Consider the following 23,476-nt stretch of genomic DNA (forward strand, 5'->3'; position numbering starts at 1 on the left):
ATCAATAACTCATCGCTGCCTAAGACGGATTAAATATTTCAAGTCTTTTTTCATTTGTTTTAATAGACTTTTATGATTTCAAATAAACCATTGGTTATACTGTAAACACACACCTATGATGAAACTAGGTTTTAGAGGAGAAATATTTGACACTTGTGCAGCGTCTACATGCAGTGGCACCGTGCCATTATTACTTATGAGTACATTAGAGGGACTGGAGAACAGGTATTACATTTTCCATTTTGACTCATTTCTAATTCACAGTCTGATAATGCATTGTTCCATTCTTTATATGATTACATCCTTCATAACACAGTGAGTTTCCCTAAGCTTTTCTCCAAGTAATAACAAAAGCAGGAGACCATATGAAAATGCCACAATAACAAAGGATGTGGGAACAAAATACCTGGCAGCACAGAAGAGGTTCATCAAAAAAGAGAGATGGGAGAGAAGTTGGCTGTCTGTCACCTGGCAAAAAGAGAAGGCGATTTAATAACTCTGAACAAAGCCATTCCCTCTAGCAAGTCAAACCTTTAATTACAAAACATGATGTGAGACCAAGGCCACCTCATATTGCCTTGGTAACCTTGATACAAATCATATAAAGCAAATGAAGCATTTAAAAAGGAAAGAAGAGAAGAAATAGCTTTGTAGCTCAACTCGCAGACAGAAAAAGAGACAGGCAATGGAGAAGAGTGAAGCCGGGAGAGAGACGGTGAGCTGCTCCAGAAGCAGGCATATGAAAATTGATGGAGTCTGAGGAAGCAATTGATAGTTAGAGGACAGGAAGCAGGCTGTAAGGCAATTATCACTATCTCTGCCATTTGATTTAGGACCGTCTGAGTGTGTAATACTGTGAATTAATCACATCCAAGGGAGATATATCAAGAGCCCATTTCAGCCTTAAATTCCAATGATTCTTTTCCATTACTGGAAAACGTAGTTTAGAGATGTTCTAATTATCTCACGATATGAATTTCCACTCATGCAGGGTACAAATGTTATGCATGTGAGCATGTAGGCAGACGAGAGACAGAAGGATGCGCCTGATGAGATAGTTCCCTCATATGAATGCACGATGTACAATGCAGCTTAATCATCATAAACCAAAGCTACTGACAAATAGCAAAAGGACGATGCGATGCAAACCCACACAAACTTATGTGGGAAAAAAAACTGGAATACAGACATATGTAAATAAATACAAGTGTTAACACCCGAGAGACTGAATCCACACGTACAGAACGTACATATGCATATATAAACCATAATGTGCCACCCACATCCAATCTTAGCAGGAAGCCGCTCCAGCCGTTGCTTCCAGATGAACAGTTACATGTAAGACATTAGATTTACTCGTGTAATATTATTCTTAGTCTATTAAGCAAATGTTTGCAGCAATAATTAAGTTTTATTCATTTTCACAGAAGGTTTAATTCAACAAAAGGGGGTAGCATAGACTGTTGTTCAGTAATCCTGGCTGCAGATGGCCTGTAATGAGTTTTGTGTTTCATTACAACAGTGGGTATCACTATCTACAAAAATTATTCAAAAGAAACAAAGAAAAACTTGCCTTGATGGATTTCATTTTAAAGTGGAGTTATACATCCATGATGTAAATAGATATGCAGACCATTTGTGCCCCCTAATGGAAAGATTTATTTTTCTTGTGTAACGAAAATAACAAAACAGTTCTTAAAAGATTTTGGGGTTTTTTGGTAAATGTTTTCTAGTTAGATACCAGTCAGAGCTCTGTGTCCAAGATGAAAGTTATTGTGTGCTACTCCTATTTGACTGTACCCTGGACAGATGAGGAAAAACACCTGTTTGATATTATTGCCATATTTCTACCACAGCATGTTCTGTATTAGCCTAAAAAGCTACTCTATAATCTCACAATAGTTTTTCTTAATCCTACTAACAGTTTTTAATCAGCTAATTTCCATTCGGCATTACTTTGGTCTTCATGCATTTATTACATTTATTACAAAAGAGCCATTTTAAGTTAAGTGGGGGTTTTTCATTTGTTTTCCAGTCTTTACTGTATACCTTCATGTGGACAACTCTGTCTATTTTACAGTTATTGGGATGAAAAGTATTTTCAGCGGAAAGAAAACCTACTATGAAAACACGAACCATGATAAATACAACATTTGCTTTTGCTTATTTTGTTACCTCACAATACATCTTCAGGTTTTTTACCTGAGATAAGTCGGTGTGCTGTAGGGCTACTGCCGCTTTCACCAAACGACAAGGCTGCCCTCTGCTGGTGACAGCAGGTACAGTGTGTCTGAGAAATGACTATCCTTGAGCATGTGTCTTTAGTGCATGTTATTTATTTTCACAGTCGCAACAGCTGTAGTTCAGTTTCATTATACTTCCTATGTTATATTATTATATTATTATGTCTTTAGTGCATGTTATTTACTTTTACAGTAAATAACATGCACTAGCTGTAGTTCAGCTGTAGTTCAGATTCATTAGACTTCCTATGTTATATTATCATAGTGTATTCTGGTGCTTTCAGTAGAATTACATGTACTGTTACTGTCCACTTCATTTTACCTTGACCTCTTTTACCTTCAGAACTGCTGTAATTCGTCATGACACAGATTCAATAAGGTGCTGGAAATATTCATCACAGATTTTGTTCATGTTAGCATTAAAGCGTCACACAGCTGCTGCAGATGTGTCATCTGCACATCCATGATGGAAATCTCCTGTTCCACCACGTCCTAAGGGTGCCCTGTTGGATTGAGATCTGGAGGCCAGTTGAGTACAGATGATAATGAGTACAACTCAGTATCATCTTAAAGAAACCAGTTTGAGCCTTGTGACTTAGTGCCTTTAACCAGCTGGAAGCAGATATTAGACGTGATCATAAAGGGATGGACATAGCCGGCAACACTAGTCAGAGAGGTTGTGGCTTTTTAACGATACTCAGTTGTTGTTTGCCAGGAAAATATCCCCCATGCCATTACGCTGCCATCACCAGCCAACAAACTGTTAAATACAAGGCAGGACGCTTCCCTGCTTTCATCTTTAGGCCAAATTCACCATCAGGACCTGTAGTCCAATCAGAAATCAAGACTTCAGAACGAGGCCATGTTTTTTCAATCCTTTGTTGTCCAATATTTGGTGAACCCATGCAAACTGTAGCCTCAGTTTCCACTTCCTGCTGCTGTAGACCATCTGCTTCACGGTTGAACATGCTTTGCTGCATACCTTAGTAGTAACAAGTGTTTATTTGGGTTACTTATTCTTCTTATCATCTCAAAGCAACCTGTGCATTCTCCTCTGACCTCTCACTGGACAGTTTCTCTTTTTCAGACCATCCTCTGTAAAACCCCAGAGATGGCTGTGCGTGAAAATCCCAGCAGATCAGCAGTTTCAGAAATACTCAAACCAAGCAGCCACGCTGCGTTCAGAGTCACGCAAATTACCTTTTGTCACAATTCTGATGCTTGTTTAAATTTCAGCAGGTAATCTTCACAATGCCTACATGTGACATGTTGAATTGCTGCCATGTGATTGGCCAGTTGTTAATATCTGGCGTGGCCGTGAGTATATACTCACAAAGAGCTTAATTCTACAAATAAAAATAGGAACTGGAGTCAGTTTCTTGGGTCATGTTACAGAAAGTAACAACCTTGCAATATTTCGATGAGTGAGTGAGAGAAAAACAGTTTTCAGTCATTTATGATTCTTTAAAATATTTAAATCAAATGTCTGAAAGTGATGGACCGAGCAGCGAAGGAAACTTAGGCACAGTTTAAACATAATTGGTTAAATCATGCAAAAAGAATCCAAATCTTGGGCCCATAAAAGAGGTCAAAATAACAGAACTCTTCTCAAAGTTGACAACAATACTGATAAATGGTAAAATGGTAAATGGCCTGTATTTGTATAGCACTTTACTAGTCCCTAAGGACCCCCAAAGTGCTTTACACATTCAGTCATCCACCCATTCACACACACAATCACACACTGGTGATGGCAGCTACACTGTAGCTACAGCTGCCCTGGGGCGCACTGACAGAGGCGAGGCTGCCGGACACTGGCGCCACCGATAACTCAGACAAACTAACTTAAAGAGACAAAGGGGAAACTTAAATAGTGGCTGATCAGCCCACAAAAACACAGAGGGGTAAAACACAAAACCTAACTGAAACTAACAAAATGAACTCCAATCCCCCCCATGGTCCCGAGTTATGGAATGAGCCAATTTGCAGTTTTCCATCAAAGCTTGCTCCGCCCCTTTTCCACCTCTCGGCTCCTCAATCAAGGGACTGGAGCAGCTGCAACTAAGGTAACTCAGAAAACAAAAGATTAATCATACATAACAGTGTAAACTAAAATGTGCACACTTATTTTAGAAAGCAATGTCATGTGGATATGTGAATTAATTCTAAACCAAAACCAGTTATTAATTGTCCTGTAAATTAATTCCTATATTTAAAGACAAATGTGAATGCAATGTTGTGTATAAGGCTCTACACTATTATGGTGGATATCACCCCTGTGTGGCTGTAAGTGCAGCCATCACATTGAAATTAAATTTGGCAGGTAAAATTCAGACGTGACCTCAAACATATTCACACGGCTTCTTTCCCAAGGAAAATGTTTCACAGCTGTTCGGCTGGTGCAGAATTGGCAAACTGGATATTTCAGTTTCTTTAGAATCAGTACAAACAACATAGGAGAATTTCTGAATGTACCGTAACACTTTATTTTCTTAAATACAACAGAATATTAGTACAGTCAGTTACACGTATTTTTAGAGGCAGAAGACATTCTCGTCCCTTTCAACCTACTTTTCTGAACGGGATAAAGGGAAACCCTCAGTAGTATCAGAGGCTACGTTTGAACATACACACACCCACACACACACACACGCTTGCATGGAGTGCTGGCCTTATTCCAGTTAAGATCTCCGGTTTAATCGGCACGTATCGCAGACAACCTGTGACAGAGTGTCTTTGTTGCCACAAATAATCAGTTAAGCAAAGAAATATTTGTTACTTTGTAACTGTTCCCCTCCAGTTTCAAGAAAGTTACATTCTCTCTAACACACAGAAAAGACATTATAATCTATAAAGTAGTTGTTTTGGTCCCTTTGATGGTCACAACAACACCCTTATGTTACAGATAGGGCTGGGCAGAGGTTTAGGAGACATTGGTTGCCAAATAGAAATGATTAGCCCATAATGGATCATTTCAGTGAAGACTGTGAAGACTGTGTGCAGAAAATCTGTTTTATACACAAGAGCTTCACAACATAGTTTCTCTCAGCAGGAGTACAGACTTAACCACGTTATTCTGATTTATGACATTTGAGGAGAAAACCAGAATAACCGCATTATCAGCCTCCATGCATGTAAACACAGCCAGTGCTGTCAGCTACAATATATATATATATATATATATATATATAGTGTGGATTTAGACAGTGCATGATGAGACCAATTTATAATTAGGTTTATAATCAAGAGAATTATGGTTAAATCTCCACTCAAATCGATGTCTTGCATTCTGTCTGTTCATTCATCTTTCAGTAAAGCCATCCCTGAAGCAATAACGGATTCATTGGCACATTACAGCACTGTCATGAACAAGGAGTGCAGTCATTAATATAGATCATTTCTGGCATTTGAGATTTTGTGAGATAAAAATCCAAGCGGCGTTATCACAGAAGCCATATTTGTGAGATATTTTTATAAGAACTGCCATTAACCAAAGAGATAAACCAGAGGACTCTTCAGAGTGAGGCAGTATGAAATTACAATATTCATACCCATTACAGTCTGATGGGCAGGAGGACACAAAACACGCTCTGAAAGGAAGCAGCAAAAGAGTAATGTGCTGTATTCCACAGAAAAATATTGTGCATTCACCTCCGAATGCCATCAGGTGGGGAGAAAATGGGATGCAAAGAAAATTTCAAGAGAAATACAGCTATTTACAGGGTAAGAAAGAAGTGCAAGGCTAAGCTTTCATAGACATTCACACACTTATTATCCACGGTATATACCAAAAGACATGCGTAGAGGCACATACATATTCATCATACAAAAAAAAAAACCATACTAAAAGCAGGTCAGACGCAGCTTTTTCCTTTTTCCACGACTCGAATCGACCAACAATGAAAATGATTCACGCAAAGCACTGACATCACAGGACGTGAAAAGGCAAAAGCTGAAGTTCCAGCCCTTTGAATTAAAGAAAATAGAGAAAGATTAACATTGTCACAACAACAAGGAGACATCAGTAATCTTCCGCTCATCTTTTAACCAGTGTAGAGTGCCAGCCTCCTTTTCAACAGAGTGTCATCGAATCCAAGGGAAAGGGTCTGCTTTTCATAAGGAGGTAAAATATTTGGTTTTCAAATTGGGTTTCCATCTTTGTGGACTGTGTTGAAACATTAGCGTGGCCTAGTGTTAGCGCCTTGGGAAATGGAAAAATAATCCCTGCTTTGATATCCAAACCTAACCAAAACACAAAAGAATATCAGGACATTGAGAAAAGCACCAGTGTAAAACTTAACAGGAGCTAAAAGTTAGTCTGAGGGACTATAAATACTAAATTCAAATGCTACAATTTGATTAAGACAGTCAGATTTTTTCCAAATACAATTAAGAAGGCAACTGAAGAAACTAGCCTCTCAATTTTTTTGCTAATCTGTGCACAAAGACTTTTTTTCTTTCGTAAAGTAAAACATTCCTTCAGACCGTCTAGAAAAGATAAATAAATAAAGAGAAGTTAGGATGTAAGGGTTTGTTGCAGGGTCCGCATTGCTACAGATGAGCTGCAGGAGCCCCCTTTCCCCCCCCCCTTTAAGTCACAACAACACCACCTCAGTCAATATTTAGTTCACTGTTGTTTGGCAGAACACAGAGAAGAAATAATCAGAAGTCACTATCACGAGCTGATAACTTTCCTTGACAAAAACATTTAAGTTATTTTAGAACAGTCACTATAGAGTAAAATAAATGAGACTTTGTTTGACTTGTTTGTTTTGTTTTTTTTAAATAGTCTAAACTCTCACTCTTCCTTCTCGTGGAGAGAGGCCCGCACGCGCTGGCGCACGTAAAACGCGGTGAGGGCGCTGCAGCAGGCAGTGAAGATGAAGAGCGCCACGGCGTCGTGCGCGAGATCCCCGTGAAGACGCTCGTACAAGGGGCGGCGCACTGTGAAGTCTGTTCGCAGCGCTTCAATCTGCACCAGGGTGCAAACCACCACAAACACGTGAAAGATCTGGTGGCCCTGCCCGATGAAGTCACACTTCCCAGGGAACAAGCTCTCTGGGTGAGGGCAGCAGAAGAAATAGGCGCTGATTAAGAAAAAGAGCACGTGGTAGAAGTGGTACGTCACCATCGGGTCGGAGCAGCCCTCCTGGTAGCACCTGTAAATGCGATGGACTACGGGGCTGATGTCTAAGCAGTAAGCCAAGGCTGAGGGCACCACTTGAAAGAGCTTGAGGACCAGCTTGGGCAGCTCGGGACTGGCATATTTGCCATAGCAGCAGCCGAAGCACGTGAGCCAAGCCAGGAATGCCGCAGCGGGCAAAAAGATCCCTTGCACAGTAGTGTGCAACTCTTTCTCTATAGCGTAGTAGTAGTGTGCCAGAGCGCTCCCGTACTGGTAAACGGCAACCCCCACGTAGTCGAGGAAGTAGAAGGTGTAGTAGGAGAGCTCCGACTTGGCAGAGAGGAGATGAGCGAGAGCACTGAATGAGAGGTAGGTGAAAGCTGCCAGGAGCACGATGAAGAGGGGCTGAGCGTGAGGATCTCGCAAGAAGTCCACCGTCTCCGAGATCTCCTGCCACTTCACCAAGATGATGAGGGCAGCCAGCAGATGGGTCCACACGTTGAGGGTCTCGTTGTGCCTTTGGAAGAGGGTGAGAAAGTAGTACCGCCAGCTCAGGTCCGGCTGTCTGTACCCCGTGTGGATGTGGCGCTCGCGGAACACCCACGGAACGTCGGACAGCTTTACAGTGCAAGGCAGGGTTGGAAAGGCCGACTCGAGCAGCTGAGGGATCTGCCGCAGCTGCTGCACGTTGATAAACAGGCGACCGATCTGTTCCATCACCACCGTTGCCATGGCGAACTGTAGACCAAAGAGGAGGGTTAGTCAATACCTGCCTTTGAGCCACACTTGTGTCAACATGTATGAACACATTTATAAACTGCAATACTACTGATATCACAAAGCAAATCTGAGCAGCGGTCATTGGATCACTGAGCAGAATGACACCCAAAAACAGCACAGGTTATGATTTTAGGTCATTTTGGGTGGGGGGGTTTAATCGTCACACAGTTCACCGTGGGCACTGGAGGACTTGACATCTTTTTCATTGTTCACTACTTTTATTATTTAAAAACAATCAGCAGATTGACTGAATGTAAAAGCCATCAGATGCAACATGAAATTAAATGAAAAATTATAAACTAAATTAATTAATTTAATCTAATGAATTTGTTGGCCACCGGGGGGCAGTGAAACTATGTGACAAGTTGACTTAATATTACATCTGTCACATGTCAAACGTCAGAACATTTCCGACTTCTTGGCAGCTAATTATGCAACTGTGTTTCTTCTGTTGGAGGCCCTGCTGGTGGTGTGCAGTGGGTTTTATCTTGAAAAGCTTTCTGCTAAAAATAACACGGCTTCCTCTGGCTAAAAGTGGGGTTGATAAGAGTCTAGATATAAACAGCAGTGATCTATAAATCGGTAGTTTAAACGGCTCCAATAAAGATGACCAACTAGTTGTTATTGTCTGCAGAGAGAAACAGTTTAAGCTCCCCCACAGCCTTTCTGATCCACTGTTGGTAACAAAACATTATGGCTCAGCGCAGCTTTAAGTGTTTCCCGTCTGAAATTAAATTAAATTGTATTTATAATAAAAGCAGATGCCTCAAGGTACTTTATATTGTAAGGTTAAGACTCTAAAGCTGTCATGGTCCTGCGACCATGACTCAGTGACTTTATGTTTATGTTCTTTATTGTTATTACTTTCATTATTATTCATGGCTGTTTTGGGATGGTTTGTGTTTGGGATTTTAGACACTGGGTTCTGGGTTTGTGCTCCCTCTGTTGGTCCCTGGTGTTAGTGTTCCCCTGTCTCGTCAGGTTAATCAGGTCCAGCTGTTTCCCCCACCTGTGTGTGATTTCCCAGTGTCTCTTTGTGTATTTATAGTGTGTGATTTCCTCTGCTCCTCGTCGCGTCGTCTGTGTTCATACCTGGTGTAATCCCCTGCGTGCTCTCCCTGCTGTTCTCCCTTCATGCTCAGGTTTGCTATTTCTTTGTGTAGTTTCTCCCAGTTAGTTCATCCTTAGTTCTGTTTTACCATCCCCACTTTATATTGGATATTATCAATAAATCACCCTCACACCTGAATAAGTGCTGCGTTTTGAGTCCTCCTTCTGCTCTCCACACGGCCGCTGCCCCGGACCGTGACAAAAGCAATACAGAGAAAACCCCAGCACTCAAACGGCCTCTTCGAGCAAGCACTAGGTGACAGTGGGAAGTAAAAACTCCTTTTTAACAGGAAGAAACCTCAGGCAGAACCAGGCTCAGAGAGGTGAAGCCAGCTGCTGGGACCAAAGGTAACTTATCCAAAATTTAATGAGCTGATTTGTGTGTCTGAAAGTGTCCTGAAGCCTCTACGCTCCACTCACCATAATGCATCACTTTGAAGGGTGGATGCACACCACGGGACCTCGGGTACAATAAAGCTCTCACCTCAGCTCATAAATTCTGCACTGATTGAAAATGGGGAGAAATTGCTTCCCAAAAAGTGCAGCACTTGACACACAGTGAATGTTTGCTACTCGGCTAACTTAAAAAATGCACGATGGGTTTGAAAATGGGGTTTGATCTAAAAGACCTGCAGCTGAAAAAGTGTTGCTATTGACATAGAAAGTACTAATGGGTAAAGCAAACTGACGACGGTAATCTACCTACAGTGTGCTACACAGTTATCCAAAAAGACACCGATATCACAGTATAACTAGCTAGTAGTAGGCATGATCTGTGCCTACTAAGCAGCCAAAGTACCACACAGTAGTTTAGCTCCTCCTTTTCAAATAAAGCTCAGTTTGGAGCACGATGTGGGAAAATACAAAGTTTCTATAAATCTTCCTGTAAAGACATTCTTTGTGTTCTGTTGGGCCAATTAAATCAGATTTTGTAAACTACGCTCAGAATGCTGAGTCACGTGTGCGTAAGGGACCCTAAAAAAGGTCATTTAATTCATCAATACTTCTTTTGATTAACATGTGGAGAAGGGACTAGGAAAGGCAGAGAGCGGAGGCAGCAGCGTTGCAGAGATCATTCTGTGTGGGATGAACAAGGGCCGGCGATCAGGAGGGATGGCGTGGAGTGATGAATGAGGGGGGGATTACGTAACATAACCCCATCCGGCGTCCACACCCTCCGCTTCCAACAATTGCGATGCACGTTGAAATATTTATGGATGAAAGAAAAATTCTCGAAAATACTGAAAAAGCGCGCTTGTGTGTGTGTGTGTGTGTGAGAGAGAGAGAGAGTGCTAGTGGGTATTAAACGCGGGCCTTTACGGGCCTGATGCAGCCAATTCCCCCCGAGCAAGCCTGCACCTGATCACCATCGGTCTGCTTTAAACTTGACACCCAGTGGCCGGGATGAATTTGCATGTACCTCTCCACCGACCATCGTCTCGCTTCGATTCCCCGTGGACGCCACATAACTCTGCAGTTAGGCATTAGTGCTGAATGAGCCCGAGAAATGCCGCTGCACGATGATAGAAAATGACAGGGCTTTGCGTTCGAGGCGCATCCTTCCACTGATGCAACGAACGTTCTAGATAATTCATAGATTGAGGCTAATGGCAAAATAAATACACATACCTGTTCGACGGGAGAATCAATCCAGAGCCGAAGATACAGGAGAGGATGGACGAGTTAGAGCCGTGGAGATCATGGATAACATTATCTGACGGCGGTGAACATGCAGCGGAGAAACGTGACGGGAGCGGCGCCTGGCGGCTCTCACGGCTCAATCGCTGGGAGGGCGGACATCGCTTGGTGAACGGACTGATGTTCTAGCCAATCAGCAAACACAAGGCTTCTTCTGCAAATCCATTCGACCAATGATAGCTAACGCCGGCAAACGAGCCCACTCCCCCACAGAAAATCTTCCACTGTCATATGTATATATAAGAGCTTTATACGTCCAGTCGCTGTTAGCTAAGTGTTAACACCTGTTCTAAAATAGTTTGAAGTTTATGTTAATAAGAGAAAAGAAGAATTTAATATATTTAGTTATTCCTCAGTCTAATGACCGTTTCGTTGTTCCAGCACCACAAAATGCAAATGCAATGCTGCATTTCCCCTCTTGTTTACACACTCACCTGCATGTAGTTTACCCTCTGTGGGAACAGGCTGATGAATCTTTCAGTAGCCCTGATAAAGATTTAAAAGTTTTTCAAATCAATCGTTTTAAACACGAGAGCCACTGTCACCACTTGTGCAAATGAGTTGCACAGTTGCCACACAGTTCTTCCTGAGTACTGTGACAAAGCACTAAAACACGATATCGTGAAGCCCATAAAACTGGACGGCACTGCTTCTTCAGTGTCTCAGCTTCAGAGATACCTTTCATAACACAATGCCAACTCCACTGGGTCAAATTTGCTTATCAAAACAGGCAATTTCCCTGCTTCTTAGTGGTGGTCAGATTACGTTTACAGCCTATAGTCTTTCCATTCTTTAACAAAGTTTCATTTAACTGCAACCAACCACCCTACTCAGTCTATATTCCCAGACGGATTTAAGAGGCGTGCCTAAAACAGAAATAATAATGTGTTGGTCTTTTGGGTATTTATCCTCTCTGTATCTTAATGTCAGCTCGGGGGAACATGAGCTGAACACACATCTTTGTGTAGCCAAAAAAAAAAAAAAAAGTCTGTCCAGCAATCCAGAGAAATCCAGAAAATACTGAGAAACGATTCTTGAAGTCAGGCCAGCTTTTGTCCCCTGTGTGGTCAGACAGGGTAGGAGCAGTGCACTATAGGACATAGTTCCAGGCTGATGAGTTCAGCTGTTTTTCCAAACACATGACAAAGAGGGATTGTACAGAACTGCGCGCAAGACTCCAACACAAACACTCTTATATAAACATTTTTGCAGCGTATGGTGCGCACAGAGTATTAAACTTCCAAAGAAAACCTGTAAGACAGTGCAGCATGGTGGTGCAGCGTTCAGCACTGTTGCCTCACAGGTGAAGGGCCTGAGTTCAATTCCACCATCTGGATGGGGTCTCTCTGTGTGGAGATTGCATGTTCTCCCTCTGTTTACAGTTCAGAGACATGCAGCTAGCGATATTAGGCTAATTGATGATTCATAGGGCAATTTAGAATGTGATCTGAATGGAAAAGAGTTTATCATATAGTCAAATGGATGGTACTGTTTCAGGTGTAGTTCTCAAAAATAGTAACATTCATACTGTTTATTGGATTTTAGCTTGGTAAGATTTTTCTTCTGGTCTGGTCCTGTTCTTTTTCTTTTTATATCTTATAAATATTTTAGAAAAAGATATTTTATATCTTTCTGTTAGATGACAGTTGTAGCCATGGTTGAACGCTTAGGATGGAGAAAAGGTCTTACACTGACTGCCATATAGGATATGTAAAAGATAAGGGTTGTGAAGGATTAGGATGAAAATATGCTGAAAAGAAAAAGGATCGAGAGACTGAAAGCAGTGCTCTGAAGCAAAGAAGGAGAGAGAAAGAAAAGGTTGGATCGTGTGGAGATTGTAGATCAGAACGTTCATGAGGATGAAAGGTATGAGGATTTTCATGGGGGATGGTTTGAGGGATGTTTGATCAGGGATGTTTGACACAATGTGTGTGTGAGCAGAGAAGAAGCATGTTACTGATAAAGTAACAAAAGGCAAATAAATCCATGTAGCAATGAAGTCACGGTAAATATTAGGGGAAGATAGGTTAAGAAGAGATCTAATGATTAATGAGCAGCAAAACAAACACCACAGATGTGATGTTTAATACGAGGTCTGAAAGCTTCTTTTTTTTATTTGCAGACAAATAATGAGGAACTGCATAGAAGTAGAAGTGCGGTGCTGTATGAGGAAGTTAAGAGAGACAGAAATGTGAGGGTGATTGATGAGGGAAGAGAGATGGTAGTGAGGTTTGCAGTAGAAGTGACAGATAGGTTCAAGTTGGAGGATGGATTACACACAGAGTCGATGTTCAGCCCTTTCCTTGAAGGACACGCTGGCAGACAAGATCCCACAAGAGCGTCTGTGGTCTATGCTGTTTGCAGATGACATTGTGATCTGCTTCAAGAGTACAGAGCAAGTCAGGAAGATCCTGGAGAGTATATCCTCTGGGGGAAAAAAACCCCCATGAAAGTCAGGACAGTGCATGAATGAGAGAGAGGACAGTGGATAGGACAGGTGAGAGGATTGGTTAGCTGAGGTGGCAACGGTTGAGGGGTCAAGTGACTGATGCGTGAACGAGAGGTGAGAGGTACGGTGGAGTGCATGTGTCAGAAATGATTTACCACAGATGGGCATACTAGCAAGAGTGAAGACAAAGGTTTACACAATGGTAGTGAGAGCAGCTACTATGTTAAATGGACTGGAAATGGTGCCAATAATGAAAAGATGGGACCCTAAAGGATGGAGGTGGTGAAGGAGAATACAGGTAGCTGCTGTGATGCATAAAGATTAAAAGGACAGGAAAAGAAAAATGTGTTGACTTCTAATGGGACAAACTGGAAGATGAAGAGCTGACGTAAATTGGGGAAAAAAGGTTAATCCTTACACAGCACACAAGTCTAATACCCATGAAGCTAGACCAGTGCCAATCATTAAACTATTAACAGAGACACTATAATTTATTCTACAGAAGAAATTTTAATTTCATGTTCATTACATTCTGTAAATAACCAAGCAATAAACAGAGAATGAACTGTATTTCACAATGTGAATAAGATTCCAAAAAGAAAACAAAAATAGGGGAAAATAGGAAAAAAAAAACATCCTAATATACCAATTAAGGGAATAAAATATGTTATACACCAAAACTTGAAGCTCTTAAAACTCTAAGACTTCAATAATCAGACATGTCAAGCAGGTCACTGAACACAATCAGCACTTACCCAGTGCCACTTGGCAACCGGTTACACACTGACTGCAATTCTGTGCAAGTTGAAGCAAAGGTAAACAAACCCATAAAAACTGACGAGAACTTTGTCCTTACACAAAGCGGAACATTATGTGGCAAGCAGGTGCTACCTTACATCAACCTGAAAAAGTCCACAGCCACAGGTTCTTTAGGAAAATGTAAAGTCAGCCGTAAATAAGAAAAAACATTAAATAAATATAAGCCTCTAAAATTTCACATAATTTTTTTCAGATCTAGCAGCTAAGAGAGCATTTGACACTCCCTGAGCTCATCTCCCGTACAAGAATGCTACTTTATGACATTTTCTAACTCCACCGTGCAGTTTATGCCACTGCATTTAAAATGGCATTACAGTATATGTAAAGGTGCTCGGATACACGAGTTTTATTCTTTGGCATTTTGACCACTTAAAGAATTATTTGTTTCATTCAGAGAGTTTCACGTAATTTACAGATATTACATCATTAAAAAGAAATAGAGCAATATTTTAAAACACCATCCAGCATTTGATATCAACAAACGTGGTTAATCCCCGATCTAAAAGCTGAGGTATCAGGGAGCTCTAGACTGTTTTTTTTCAGTGAGTTTATTTCTACTGTTCCACCTGGGTGGTTTTAAGAGAATGGATTGGGTGTTCTCCAGCAGCTTTGACTCAGAGTACAATGCACTTCAGTCACAGTTTGATAGTTTAATTTAAAATCCACTGGACCTAAGTGTAATTCAGTGTATTTTCCCCCAGATTTTCCAGTCATCTAAAGAAGGGCATCGCGTGCATAACGAATTCATCATGAGATTTTTGTTGGCAGCAATCTGCATAAGTTAGAGATGAGCACATGCAGAAAATACATCCTTTCATCTGCGCTAAAAAGCACTTCTAGTGACAAAGTTTTGTCATGTTTTCCCAGACAACATGTAGCTGATGTGGAAATTGCCTTGTTGATATAAAGTATAATTCTTTTCACGTCTTGTATCAAATTATTTTTGTATTTAGAATTGCTGGCAGCACGGTGGTTAGCACTGTTGCCGCACAGCAAGAAGGTCCTGAGTTAAATTCCACCATCAGGCCGGGGTCTTTCTGTGTGGAGTTTGCATGTTCTCCCTGTGTTTGTGTGGGTTCCCTCCGGGTACTCCGGCTTCCTCCCACCGTCCAAAGACATGCAGCTTGTGGGGATAGGTTAATTTGATAATCCAAATTGCCATTAGGTGTGAATGTGCGAGTGAATGTGAGCGCGAATGGTTGTCTGTCCCTGTGTGTTGGCCCTGCGACAGACTGGCGACCTGTCCAGGGTGTACCCCGCCTCTCGCCCTATGACAGCTGGGATAGGCTCCAGCGCCCCCCAAAAGGAGAAGCGAATGGATGGATGGGTTTAGAAATGCTTTATTGACCCGTGATACCATATCAGTGGCGTGAGACAGTGTCTTTCATTCAATACACTATATCTAGTCAAGTACAGAGGCTACTGGTAACTTAGTATAGCAGAAGCTTGTGCAATATCAAGAAGATACATTACTGTTTAAGTCTTAGCTGTGATCATACCTGCACAACTACAGAATTTGGTTCATGACCTTTTAAATAAAAATTCTTGACTCTAACATTGCTATCAGTTTGCAGTCTCACTGTTAGCTTAAGTTTGCAACCAGTTGAATTGGGGAGATTCCACTCCACTTTTTCCCATTCATATATGCCAGAAGGGTCAAAACAGCAAAAATGAGCAAAACCCTTAAAATGTAAAACTGTCAGCAGGTGTCAGAAGAGTCCTGAAACCATACAGCATGAAGCTATAACATCTTCATTATAATTAGTAGATGAATCATCACAGTACAGAAAGTTGAAAAAGGATAAAAACTTTAATGGTGTAACAATGGGACTGTACTGGACAGTCTACAATAACATCCAGCATTGCCAGCAAGAGTTTACAACAGCATGTGATGTATTAACATTAAGAAGTAGAAGGACCAATTTATTACCAGCAAATGCTTCTTTAAAGAAGGTAATATAACCAGCTGCCAAAGTGAAATCTACAGCAAGAAAGCCAGACTGCATCCTGACTCAATCTAACCAACTTAATCAGAACAGCATAATCCGAACAAAAAAAGAGCACAAAACTGCGTTTAAACGTCAGTCATGAAAATACAGCTTATCTTTGGAGGTGTGAAAACTGCGTTAGAGATCGAAAGGGGATTAATTCTCTCGCTCTTTCATTGCCTCCTTGTTCTTTCTCACTTCTTCAAGCTTCTTGTCCTGTTAAAAAATAAGAAGAAACACAACATTATTATTTTTAATGTTACACAAGCTGATGTTGGTGCACCACTGAGAGCCTACCTTCTCCTTAAACTTCTCATTGAGGGCTGCCAACCTGGCAGTGCGGTTCTCTTTGTTCGCCTCCATCTTCTGATTCAGTTTCTCCTGGGCCTGCTTGCTAAAGTTGCAGCTTTCCTCAATGGCCTTCTGGATGACCTCCTTCTCGTGCTCTCGCTTCTCGGCGAGATGTTTCAGCACTTCAGCTTCGTGGCTCTGACAGACAGACAAAACAACTGTTGCACTTTATAGAATTCTAAACACACGGGCTACACTTTTTTCCTTGTGTCTGCTTATAAAGCCAGCTGTCAATCTAGATACCCTGCGTCTTTCTTCAGCAGCATCCAGTTTCCTCTTAATCTCATCCAGTGAGGTTTCCTTTTTCTTCAACGGGGACAACAGAAAATCCACCTTAGCGTCTGGGGTCGAGGGGCTTAGGATGACCTCAAACGCTTGACCCGATGCACGCTTATTCAGCTCTTTCACTTGGATATCTGTAAAACAGGAAATACTAGAGTTGCCAGGAAGAAAGATGGAGCTGCAGGGTAACACTGAACTTCAAATATCAGCTCCACACAGCAACACACTGTAAAATTTAAAAGCAAATAAAGTGTAAAAGCTGCTAGAACAGAGCAAACCATTGCACACAATTTATACCTACCTCCAGAACTCGCCATTTTATCAGAAGTGCTGCCTTTAATACCACTGTAAGAAGATATTAAAAAAAAAAAAACATTAATTAGTATCAACTGGGAGAGCATCAATGACACTTTGAAGGATGCAGAACTTTTCATGTACTTTCCCAATGTATAGAGCTGATGGTAGCAGCTCATGTTTTGGCATTTCACTGTCATGAATGTCTTTGGAAAAATACAAACACACACAGTGGATCATCATCAGTGTGGGCTCCCAGGTGTAAACTTAAAATCTGTCAACTATGCTGGTGTGAATTGATTTATTTCCTTTTTTAAAAAGTGGGTTTGCATGTGGATAAAATGAGTTTTCTCATTAACTCTAATTATAAAACAGGCACCAACTGCATATTCAGTTATAAACAACGTTATATAATACGTTAACTTACCAGTCACAACATGACTTTAATTTAATTGTCTAGCAAAACAAGTTCTGCACCTCTATGATGCCCCAGGTATTCTCAGCTCAACAGAGCACAGAACAAAACTGTGTGAATAAGCCATGCTATAAGACCCCCGCCTGCCCACAGGTGGAGACTGCTGCCTTTTTTTTTTTCTTTTACAGGAACTTACATAAAGGCGGGGGCGGGCCAAGACCTCGTTGATTAGACGGTGCAGTGAAAACAAAGACACAAAACTGCACTTGAAAAGTTGTCTGGAAAAATAAAAAACGAAAGAAAACGAAACCCCCAGGTTTGCTAGCAAAATGTAACGACCGATAGACGTTGCATCATAACAATAACATCAACAACAACAAAAAATGTTAGTGCAAAATAATTAATTTACTCTGAAAGTATGGATACATGTTAGCAGAACATTTTCTCGACTATACTTGTCAAAACATTTGAAATTTAAAAATCTATATTTTTCATCTACTTTAATGCAATAAAAATCCATAATTTCTGCACAGCGGCCATAGCAATTAACTCCATTAATAACTACTTCAGTGCTGTGAATCTGAACCTCAAACTACTCAAAAAAATGTTCAAAACCCGCTTAAAAGTCTGCCAGCAGTGGTCTGAACGGCTGGTTAAACACATACATGAGACCATTGTCCTCACCGTCAAGTGCTTCGTCTTGAAAAGCAGACCTCCACCACCTTATTCTTCCCTCTATTCAAACTGCTAACATCTGCACCTTGGCGCACAAAACCCACCGACCCCATACGTCATCAGTGAGGTTTGCGTTCATTGGTCTGAGTCCGCCAATCATAGCGAGTATTTGCAAGCGCGCGCGCCAGGAAAAGGAAGAGGTGAAAAAAAAAACAACAGACAGAAAAGCTGGCTCTGTGGGTAACTTAAAGCTGTACAGCTGTCAGTTAAATGATTATATAAACGGAATATGTCAGGATAAATGTGCAGCAAAGTAAATAGGAGTCTAAATAAAGCTAACGGTAAGCTCAAAGGGTACAGCTAAATAAGTGGTATGGGTTTTACGGTACAATAAAACAGTAATAAGTTTAAAAAAAGTGTTTCATTGGCATACTCATATTAAGGTTATTTTCTCTTTTTTAGGCTAAAAAAATCTCACTGATAGAAAATAGCGTTGTGACTGCAGATCTTTGTATCAAGCCTTTACCAAGTAAATACAGGGCCAGTAGTGCCCATACCAATACTGATACTTTTAACTTATAAATGCAGCTTATGTAAGGGAGACCAGCATGCTATGACAAGATATATTAAAGCCAATAAATCACTGTGGGTTTTTAAACACAACAAAAAAAAAAAAACTCCTGTTAGCTTTTCTCATATTTTGAAACTGTTTTTTACCCCACAGCTGTAAAAAGCTGATTGGGGCTATTGCTGGGTTTTCGGATGGATGAGGTGGACACCCAAGTTTTTGAATGCAATAACTCGAGAACAAGGAAATGTAAGATTTTCAAACCGACAACATAGGTGTATCTACTAAAGATCTCAGAGGTCAGTGACCTCAAGGTCAGAGGTCATGTTATCTGAAAATCTTGTGAATGTGATAAATAAAGAAGGAAGTTACCTAGGATTTATATAATACGTGCATAATCTTAAAATCTCAGACGAGTTCAAAATCTCAAGGACAGAGGTCAACTTTTATAAAAGTCACCTAGGATTTTCAAATTTATACCATAGGTGCATCTGATAGGAGGCAGAGGGGTAGCACAGGTGGCTACCAGTTTTCCAATACTACCAGTGTTTTGGAACACTTAAAATGTAAATGTACCTGTTTCCAAAGCACTGGGTCAGCTTCTGGTGTTTAAATGTGCTATAGGCTATATATAAAATAGACATGACAGTTAATGCAAAAAGGTTCAGGCAATTTTCACAGTGCACGTGTTAGGTGTATTTTTCCACTTTCAAAAAAATATGATTTCAACATGATTCAGTGAACTACAAACTTAACTTGGAGGCTAGAAACAAAGTATCAATATGATCATGCTGGTATTTATCTGATACCAATAACAGTGTTGGTATCGATACTATAAATATTTAAATTGATCCGCTCAACTCTAATAGAAAGTTGTTGAGGTGTCAACATATGTTGAGGCTCCATATTGGGTTAAATAATAGTTACTGCTTGCATAAAAGTCATTATTTATATTTTGGGTCAGTTAACCCTAAACTCTATCTATCCTGAGATAATGCATAAAGCCCTCTGTATGTTTGATTTTGTCACTTTGGCAAAAAATATATAAAAAAAACTGATTTTAGTTGCTCAGGGATGCAGAGCATGAAATCAAATATTAGTAATTCATTTCTGGAAAAACAGGCTATGGGCCATTTGAGAGGACCTATTTTTTCTGTCACCGTTAATGGTAGCTGAAAATATATGGAGACTTTCATCATAGCTCAAAAGAATATTAAAGTTCAAGGGTCATTTAACTAGTAATGGACTCTTTATGAACTATAAGGTATCTGCTGTTTCCAGACAACCTCACAGTGCTTTGCTCTTTTTCTTTCTTCAACCTCTGTGTCTAATATAGTAGTGTTATAACACAGCAAATGTATTCATTCATTTACTGTACCGCCTTCACATTCATTTGCATTTCATCTTACAAGGCACAACAGCGAAACTTTTATGAAAACTGACATGAATGTTTTTCTGCTCTTGTGTCTCTTACAGCTCCTCCTTTAAAGAAAAGACTTCTGAGTGAGTGATGAAGAAGAAGTGATGGACGAGAGGGAAGTTGCAATCTTGGCAGCTGCTTCCTATGGAAAATAAAATAGAGAGACAGACATAAGCTGCAAACAAAGTGAGACAGAACAAAGATGTCATTATAGAGGAGTAACAGGGGTAAGTTGCTATTCCCAGCAGCTGACAAAGGTTTTACACAGAGAAGTACCCAATCACCCACCTGCGTTTTTAAAGTTGAAAATGAAGCGACTGATTCCTAATCGGAAACAGTTCCCAGGTGGCGCATTAGGAGAATAAACATTCTGACATTTGATAGATTTGGTCTTAATGTCTGTTTTTATATTTTCTTGTGACGCTTTTAAAATAACTAAAATTACACCACCTAGTCAAGAGTAAATGGATAAATCTTTTTCTTCTTTGTTTATTAGCTCTCTCCAACTGTGATGCATCTTGTCAGAGGCTTGAAAGGTCCTAAAAAAAGACATTTTGCAGCTATAAACATTCATTTCAGTATAGATTTCAGAAACATATGTGTTAGCTACATATGCTTGGCAGGGATAGCTCAGTAGGTAGAGTGGTGGCCCCCTGTTTGGAAGGTTTGGGGTGCGACTGCAGAGAGGAATTTCCCCATGCGGATCAATAAAGTATACATTGTTATTATATTATTTTTTTCATCCTAAACTAGTTGATAGATTTTTCTCTACTTGTGCTATTTCATGCCTCTGTGTAAAATGTCTCCATCTATAAATGTGAAATGTCACTTGTAGCTTCAGACTTTACTTACATAATGAAATCTGTGTACACTGTGCAAGAACAAGTGGGGAACAGGAGCTTTCCTCTCCTCAGGAACTCTCTGCAGGAGGGGGAGATACAGGAGAGGTGGAGGAAGATCTCAGCCTGGGCGTCTATTGTCTTATGTAGTCTGGAAGATGAGTGGATGGTGGGGTGGGTGCAGTTTTCTCTGTGGTGGGGTTGGGTGGATTGTCCCGGGCTCTGTGGGGCCGGGAGGCGCTGCTGCACTGGGCCCCGGTCTGGATGGGCCTGGGCCCCCTTTCCCTGGCGGGTCGCGGAGTATGGGGGTGCCTACTGGGGTCAGCGGGGGAGCTGGCCCCAGGGAGGGGTCACTTGCCCCTCCCTTCCTTCCCTCCCCATCTCCAGCTGCCTCCCTCTTCCCGCTCCACCACAACCACCCACACATGCAGGGCCTTGGAGTAGGGGTATGTCACCATGGTGCAGAGGAGGCTACCCCCCCCTCTGTCCCCTTCTGGCTGCCTCTGCCTCAATTTTATCCCACAACTTAGACATTCACATTACTCACACTCTCATTACACATACATATAGGATCTTGGGGGTGGGCACGATACACGGAGTCCAAATTACCATCAGGGTGTACACCTCACCCCTGGCGTCGTTGCCCACCTCTCAATTTTGAATACACGTAGACATTGAGGGCTAGCAGGAGGGACTATGCGCTTACCTGCTGCTCTCTGGCAGGTAGCTCCATGCCCTCCTGGGTTTTAATTGCACCTTAAAACACACATGCATCAACACTACAATGAGCGGGTGGAGGGAGGTTTGGAGTCTTCTCTCACCCCCGTTCTCTGCGGCCTGCTGGAGCGGGGGGGCTAGGAGGAGTTGGCCGTCCGACTGCGGTCTGGAGTGTGGGGCCTCCCTGCTGCTGCGGAGTCGGGGCGGTCTGCCTCTCCCCACCGCAGGGAAAAGGGTAACACCACCTGGGTCTGGGTGCAGTTCCCCCCTCCAGGGGTAAGGGTACCTAGACCCGGTTCGTAGAGTACGCTTGGGGAGTGTGATCGTGTGTACAGCGTCTCTTTATGTCTGTCTCCACGTTGGTTGAGTGTGGAGTAAGTGTATATGAGAGCATGAGGGTGGGAATGGATGTTTGTGTCTGTGTGTGCCTGTATGTCTGTGTCTATATGTCAGGTTGGGTATCAGACGCCACCTCTCTGGGGACATCTCAGGCCCTCCAAGGTATGGAGGCCTATCTCCACCCACCACCACTTCCCCTGCCAGTGGCGGACTCCCTCAGGTGTCGGTGCGTTGGTGGTTCTTTGTGTCTGGGGATGGGCGTCCAGGTACACACCGGCTCACTCCTTGGCGGCCGCTTATCGGGGCCTGGAGCCTGGGGCTCGCTCGGGCCACTTCGGAGGTGGGGTGCCCCCGGCCTCTCGGTCTGGGGCTCGGTCACTCAGGCACAGCTGGCTGCCGGCGGAGCTCACGGGCGCGTCACTGCAACCCCCCCTGGCTTCTGCTCCGCGGCTGCTGAGTGAACCCTCATCTGGGACTCTCCTCAGCTCTTTCTGGGACAGTGGCGCAGCTGCCCCTCTGTTGGTCTTCCTTGGTCTCTTGTGTTCTGGGGGCCTCTGGATGTCTGGAGTTTTGATCTCCTCCATACCTGCTTCATGCCCTGGAGGACGGGGCTGTGGCCCCCCCCACACTCCCTAGCAGATCGTTACATGGAGAAACCTTTGGAATGCAAGCATGCTGATCCACACAGGTATGCACACAGGTGTACACACGGGTATTCACAGACGCGGACTACAGCTTTCTTGGCTGCTGCCTCAAAGCACATTGTGCGCTGTCTATCTTGCATGCTGCACAATATTGTTTATTATTTAGTAACTATTGATATCTACTGCTAGCTAGTTTATTGTGATGGTGCCGTTTTTTTTTTTTTTTTTATTATGTTGCTCTTTGTTGTTTGCTTTCTCTTCTGTTTTTTTTCTCCATACAGGTGACCCAGGTGTTTTTTTTTTTTTTTTTGTTGTTGTTTGTTTTTTTGTTTTTTTTTCTTTCTTCCCCCCCTTCTCACCGTCTCTTCTCCCCTTTGGTTTTCTTTCTCTCCCTCTCTTTCTTTCATTCTTTCTCCCTGTCCTATCCCCCAGTCATGTCTGTCCCGTTTGTAGCAACTGTAAATAAAATAAATTCATAATTATAATAAAGGTCAATCAAATGGACCAATATGGCAAGGCCATGATGATCCACTTGGTAAAATAAATCCGCTTGGCATCTTTCTTGGCCTTAAGACAACAATTCTGATGGCTAAAGATCCAAACGGGACACAAAAAAAAGAAGAAAAAAAAAAAGAACAAGTGGGGATTATGTCACAGGAGCTTCTTTAGCTGAGAGAAAGTAGCATAAACTGCTGGTTAATACTGCAACCTAGTGTTGGA

The 23,476-nt window shown here is 41.8% G+C and overlaps 2 protein-coding genes across 2 annotated transcripts; both read right to left on the bottom strand.

Moving 5' to 3' along the window:
- Positions 1 to 4,705: 4,705 nt before the first annotated feature.
- paqr7b (progestin and adipoQ receptor family member VII, b) lies at positions 4,706 to 11,035 on the bottom strand. Its single transcript, XM_080897350.1, has 2 exons — positions 10,888 to 11,035; positions 4,706 to 8,106 (listed from the first exon to the last, which is right to left on the bottom strand). The coding sequence occupies exon 2, from the start codon at positions 8,098 to 8,100 to the stop codon at positions 7,042 to 7,044; it is 1,059 nt and encodes a 352-aa protein (XP_080753476.1). The 5' UTR covers positions 8,101 to 8,106; positions 10,888 to 11,035; the 3' UTR covers positions 4,706 to 7,041.
- Positions 11,036 to 16,015: 4,980 nt separating this feature from the next.
- stmn1b (stathmin 1b) lies at positions 16,016 to 18,352 on the bottom strand. Its single transcript, XM_080896794.1, has 5 exons — positions 18,239 to 18,352; positions 17,147 to 17,190; positions 16,807 to 16,979; positions 16,510 to 16,701; positions 16,016 to 16,428 (listed from the first exon to the last, which is right to left on the bottom strand). Exons 2-5 carry the CDS (start codon positions 17,160 to 17,162, stop codon positions 16,369 to 16,371), a joined length of 441 nt encoding a protein of 146 aa, XP_080752920.1. The 5' UTR covers positions 17,163 to 17,190; positions 18,239 to 18,352; the 3' UTR covers positions 16,016 to 16,368.
- Between the last annotated feature and the right edge of the window lie 5,124 nt (positions 18,353 to 23,476).

Source organism: Rhamphochromis sp. 'chilingali', assembly GCF_963969265.1.
Source record: "Rhamphochromis sp. 'chilingali' genome assembly, chromosome: 11".
In the NCBI taxonomy this organism is placed as follows: Eukaryota; Metazoa; Chordata; class Actinopteri; order Cichliformes; family Cichlidae; genus Rhamphochromis; species Rhamphochromis sp. 'chilingali'.